The sequence below is a fragment of the Monopterus albus genome, unplaced genomic scaffold, assembly GCF_001952655.1.
Source record: "Monopterus albus unplaced genomic scaffold, M_albus_1.0 scaffold370.1, whole genome shotgun sequence".
Classification (NCBI taxonomy): domain Eukaryota; kingdom Metazoa; phylum Chordata; class Actinopteri; order Synbranchiformes; family Synbranchidae; genus Monopterus; species Monopterus albus.
This window is the reverse complement of record NW_018128250.1, coordinates 244,341-250,533: the sequence shown is the minus strand read 5'-3', so window position 1 is coordinate 250,533 and position 6,193 is coordinate 244,341. Positions and strand designations below refer to the sequence as shown.

Genomic DNA, 6,193 nt, shown 5'->3' with positions numbered 1-6,193 from the left:
GGCATGCAGAGAGATAGCAAAAGATGAGGTGGGGAAAGACAAAATTCATAGAATTGCTTTTCAGCCCACACACTTGATTCTCAACTTCATCAAATATTCAATCACTAATGCAGACCAGTTCAAGGACTGCCAGAATAGATTTGCGCAACACAATCCCTCCCTTACTAAAGCAGTAAATAACATTTGATATATCCAAGGTCAAGGTCTAAACTTCAATTAGGCAATATGATACAGTGCGAAGAATTTAAATTATAACTGTAACCAGCTGTTTGAGTCATAAATGACATAAAGGTAAAGTTCAGTTAGTCAGAATGATAAGTAAGTAATAAGAAAACATACATGAAAGTTATATTTAAGATGGATTATATGTATTAATTCTCTAAGCTACATCAACACATTTACTCCTCCTCAGATACCTCCATAAATCATCTTTCTACACATTTCAGTACCTCATGTTCCCACATATTTCTAGAATCTAAATGTAACCACAGTGTGCCTCTTTCCAAAGCCACATCACAGTGTGAGTGTACACCTGTAGTCCTACCCAGCTGTCTACATACACAGAGCAGCCAAATAAGCTTGCCCATTCCCTAAAACCTCCCAACCAAAACATGTTCTAGTTGTCTCGGCATGTTTGCCATTTCTCCATGGTTCAATCAGGTCATTTGGAGGCCAGATTTTGGTGTGGCGAAAGTCACGGACAGGTCAGAAAGTCGGTTTGGACAGAAGGCTGGTAGCGTAACTATAAACACTGCTCTGGGTGTTGTCTGTCTGCTGATTCCTGGACATCCGCCTGTCTGTATGTCAAGTCACTGTGCCAGCTGCACACCCGGTATTGTGAGTAATCACCCAATAAGGAAAACTGATGTTGAACAGAAAGAGGAGAGGAGAAGAAAGAGATGGAAATTATGGTGTCATGCCTGAGTTTTCCAACATTAACTGTTGCTTACATATTTCTAAACTCATCTGTTTTTACTTCTTCCAGATGTATCCAGATGTTACTGGTGATGTGCAATCCATTACAGGTGAGAATCTGCATGCATGACAGAGAATGATTGAACTGTATAAAAGACATCAATCCTGTTCATGACTCTCTGTATCTGTATGTGTGTGCCAACATCTGCGTGTGTGTTCTCAGCAGGTACTTGGTGTGGATGGAGTAAACTTCAGTGTGCATGTGGAGAACCAGACACAGGTGCGAGACACCATGAGTCGGCGGCACCACCGGGTGTACCAGCTTTACAGCCGCACCAGTGGCAAACATGTCCAGGTGATGGGACGCAAAATCAGTGCCCGAGGAGAAGATGGAGATAAATATGGTAAGACACACACATACACACACAGTTGAACACAGGCAAACACTCTGGTTAATGTGAGTGTATGCACAGTTAGATGCTTACTTACACACACACACACACACACACACACACACACACACACACACACACAGAATCACACCAACTAAAGGCTGCAAGTACAAAGGCTTAAAGGTTGACCAAGTGCATGCATGAATGGATACAGAATGCAACTGTGCAGGCACACTCACAAAAGCACACACACACATGCCTCCCCAGGCTTTGGCACAGGGGCAGTGAAGCTTGTCTTTGGAGTACAAAGACCTCATCGACTGGCTGCTGACTCAATGATTCACAAGAGAGCAAAGAAAGAGTGAGAGAGAGAATGTGTTAGTGAAAATAGGTGTGAGTTGGAAGGAGAAGCCTAGCAGGTAGGAGTGTCAGACTGACTGTTAGAAACTCATCACTTTTATTGACCCCTACATTGAGTTCTCATTCTCCCTGTTGTCTCCTCTGGATTTTAAACAGCAGGCTTCCTCTCCCTCTCTCCCTCCATCCTCTGATACTCCTTCTGTCTGTTCCCCTCTCCCTCCCCCTCCTCTCCAACCTTTTCCATCTGTAATGATGTCTGAACCATTCTTAAACCACACACAGGATCAGTGAGCAGAAGAAAGCCAAGCCAAAAATATAGAATTCAGATTTCTGTATGTGCATATCCACGTATTTAGAAACAGATCAGGTTGTTCTTCATGCTACTTCATAAATGGGATCATAGATGCAAAAGTCTGTTTGGTGACAAATACTATTCAAAAGATGAAAAATCCACCTAAAACTGACAACTTTGGTAATGAGGTGTTACACAGGACAACCAAGAGTACAGAGAGAGTTAATAAAGCAATGAGGGGGCTAGTGTGTGGAGGTATAAACATGGAAAGAAAGAGCAGAAGGGAGATGAGAGCTGGGGGAAGAGAGAGGGCAAGAGGGAGGGAGGTATTGATTTCTCTTGACCTCTTTGTTGACTAAGGTCAGGCAGGAACCATTTTAGGAATTTATTTTTAAACAGGCACAAGCACTCTCTGAAGATGTGTAGTTAGTGAATCCGTTTTGCCTGGAAGGAGGAACATGCATGCACCTGCACATACACAAACACGCAGGCGTGCATGCACACAGGCATCTTGAAACAACACTCAGCCTAAGTGTTCCTCCACTCCTCTCAGCCCACTGTGCTCCACCTGCTCTCGGCTGTTATCTCTTTTACAAGGCCTCACATCCATGTGTGTGACCTGACTTATCTGACATCCATCTGTTCAGGCCAAGACATTTACATCTGTCTGTGATTTATCAGCGCTTTTACTAGCAACTATGTATCCTAAAACTGTGACTGACTGTGGATGCCTTGTCAGGTTTAAAAGCCAAAACAGATTTAATGGTGATTGGTAATCTGTCCAGTTAGTGTCACACTACTTGGCATGGGGTCTTATAGTGTATTCTTGAATGTTAAAACTGAATGAGCTCTAAATAAAGATGTTCTTAATCTTTCTAACCCTGATATTTGTGTTTTACAGCCCAATAAACTTGTGAAATATTTTAAACATATTGTACAACATACTGTATTTCTCTGTGTGTTGTCTGTGGCTCTAATGTCTGTCTGTCCCTCCGCCTGTCCCTTCACAAGCCCAGCTCGTAGTGGAGGCCGATACCTTTGGTAGCCAGGTGAGAATCCGGGGAAAAGAAACAAATTTCTACCTGTGCATGAACCGCCGTGGAAAACTGGTAGGAAAGGTGAGACTTCTTTTTTCTTTCCTTCTTTTTGAGACAATAAGAAAATCATTATATTTTCATAGTTTCCTGACCAGCCTCTCTGTTTCCCCCAATGTGTATGTACGTTTGTTTGTGCGGGCACCTGTGGCTTCTGTGCTCTCTCAGAAGGCCAATAATCGAAGTGCTGACTGCGTCTTTGTGGAAAAGGTTCTGGAAAACAACTACACAGCTCTGATGTCAGCGCGCTACACAGGCTGGTATGTGGGCTTTACTAAAAGAGGGCGTCCTCGCCGGGGTCCCCACACGCTTCCCAATCAACAGGACGTACACTTCATGAAGCGCTCCCCACCTGGGGAGCAGCCCGACCTCACCACCCCCTTCCGCTACACCACTGTTAGCAAGAAGGGCAAGAGGGTGCGTGCTACTGGGCCCCGCTAGCAGTGGCTAATGCTAACACCCACTGTCTTGTCATCCAAAGCCTTGACCTGAGCCTGCCAATGACTAACCCAGTCATCTCTTCTGTCGCACACGATTGAACGCCTCCCCTTGTTGGGACAAATATTGACCAGAAACCTGAAACGTGATGAATCATTAATGGGGTTTAGCTTTACACCTACTAATTTGCCATGATAGCTCCCCTAGTTAGTGATCATTTCGCTCAGTTTTACTTCCCTTACTGGACCAACTGGACCATTGCACTGGTCAGTTGCTGGAAGCTCTATGGACCTACTCTGTTTCCCTTCATAGGCCAAAAATACTGACAGGGAACCTGAAGAGCAGCCAGAATCCCATGCTCTATGAAGGCCTTTATTCCACAACCACATAAACCACCAAGACGTCATGGCTCCTGTTCTGGACCAGCCAGCCAGTGTCAAGTATGGGATTACAACTGGATCTTACAGAGAGAACAAGAGTGGGAAAGACTTACTGAACAAGCGAGTGGGTGCTTAGCCTATAGAAAAAGTGAAAATAGGAAGGAGAAGACAAGCGGTGTGGACAAAGGAATAGAGTGATCTGCACAGATCAAATGGACCAATAATGGACTGATGACATGTGACGCACTTATTTGTCTCACTGCTAAACTGGCGGGAACCTGTGAGACTCTCAGATGAATGAAAGTATGGATGACAAAAGGATGAATGAGTGAATGATTGTGCAAGTGCTGTTCTGAATAAATGCATGTTAGTAAGAAGAACAAGAGGAAATGTGTGTGTGTTTGTGTGTGAGTGAGTGAGTGCACCAATAACCATGAGTGAAGCTGGATCACAAGGGACTCTGGAAAGGGACCATCCAGTCCCTGCATAAACCCGTGACAACTCAATGCAGGGACTGAAGCTTTAGGAACTGGAATGTATGAAAACCAAACTGCACCAACAAAAACAGCCAGCGAATCATCACAAACCAAACCAGCAACCAACCAAAGACAACTGGAGCCCTTCTTCATGGCTACTCCCCAAGCCCTGCTCCCCCTCCCCTTCTAGGGACAAACACACTCAGCTTATAGGTGCAGAGAGTGATGTGCAGGGGCAAGCACGACGGGAAGGGTGCCTTCTCTTTTAGCATTGCTATGGAAACGACCCAGGGGACGATGCTCCTGTGTGAAACCGTGGATACAGAATGCTGCTACCAGGACATTCAGTGGAACAAACCAAAGTCTCATGCACACAGGATATATATAAAAGAAGACAGAAACCCTAAATAAGCAATCTTACTATGATGGTTACTATAATTATTATGATAAAATTATTTCATTTATTTATTTCAGTTCATTGTGCAGCAGTCTTTCTCGACTCAGTAAACCTTACAAAAACATTTTCTGTGTCTCTCTGCCTTGTTAAACTGCTTCTTCTTGTGCTTTCTTTTAAGCTGACAAGTATAATGTAAGAGGCAATTCAAGTTCACAAATGTTCCAGTTGCTAAAACAGTCAATGGAACATGATTCTTCAGCAGTTTTAATAAGCAAAAATGCCAAACATTTGCTGGTTCCGGACACTGATAAATGAGAGTTTGATCATTTTCTCTGTTTACATAATAATATGAGGCATTGGGGTTGGGTGAGATGATGGTATAATATAAATATGGCAACCATCACAGATTGTGACATACTTTAAGATATATATCCCTTTAATATCTCTGGGTTTATTAGATGACCATGGGCAATATAGCAATCAATCAGTGTACAGGACTAATACTGGGTTTGCAGGATTTTTGCATAAATGTACATTAACTTTTGAGGGTTTTAATTCACTGGATTAACCAAATACAGACATTGCCCTCTAGTCGGTTTATTTAGCTTATCACTTGAATTTAATGCATTTTGGTGTATTTCAATATTTTGTTATGAGATTGCATTCACTGTGACAGATTTGATCTTTATTGCACTCTCATAACAGGCAATTCTGCCCCACCCCTTTTAAAATGTTATTTATTTGTTAGTTTATGCTTTTTATAAAAAAAACTATTAACTGAAAAAATGACAGATTAACCACTAATGAAGATTCCTTTGTTGCAGTCAAAATTTGATGTAGAAAACTACATAACAGATTTGAAAATGTGTTCTGTATCAAGGGTCAAGACTGTCCTGCATAGGCAAGAACTACACACTTTTCCACCTGGGAGGTATGAGAGTTATTGTGTAGCTATGAAATTCATAATATAAACTTGGAAAAGTTCTTTGACCAGCACATTTGTAATAAAGACAAGATTTAGGCATTTAACGGCCACATAAGAACAGATTCTCAACTTCTTGCAGCTCATGTCACTTTAGATTGAAACTCAAATGTCAAACACAAATCTGAAATGGAGCAACCTCATTCTGAAAACCTCTGAAATAGCCTAAAAAACCACTGAGAACCAACCATTGTGGAAAAATCAACAGTTACTTCCACATCATAAAGATCTGCCATGAATATACAGCAAGAACCAAACAGAACAGTGGAAAACAAACATGCAGCAATGAGAGAGTTTCATAGCTACTTCTCCTCTCATCTACCCTGCTCTTATCCCCTCATCCCTCCTCTTCCTTCCCTTTCCTAGCAGGAGGTCAATGAAGAGATGTCACTGCCAAATGACCCAATCATGCTGGCAGACACAAACAGCTGACTCAGGGGGAAAAAAGAGTTGTACCAGAGGATTCC

At 42.5% G+C, this 6,193-nt stretch overlaps 1 protein-coding gene across 3 annotated transcripts in view; it reads left to right on the top strand.

Moving 5' to 3' along the window:
- Positions 1–4,728, top strand: part of LOC109951213 (fibroblast growth factor 18-like) — an 8,620-nt gene extending 3,892 nt beyond the window's left edge. Inside the window, exons 2-5 of one of the 3 annotated variants that reach the window (XM_020585563.1) lie at positions 986–1,025; positions 1,142–1,319; positions 2,971–3,077; positions 3,222–4,728. In XM_020585563.1, coding sequence (XP_020441219.1) covers positions 986–1,025; positions 1,142–1,319; positions 2,971–3,077; positions 3,222–3,494 — 598 coding nt within the window. In that variant the 3' untranslated portion in view covers positions 3,495–4,728. Of the gene's footprint in view, positions 1–985; positions 1,026–1,138; positions 1,320–2,970; positions 3,078–3,221 lie in introns of all 3 variants that reach the window. The other 2 variants (XM_020585562.1, XM_020585561.1) reach the window with 2 other exon arrangements.
- The last annotated feature ends 1,465 nt before the right edge of the window (positions 4,729–6,193 follow it).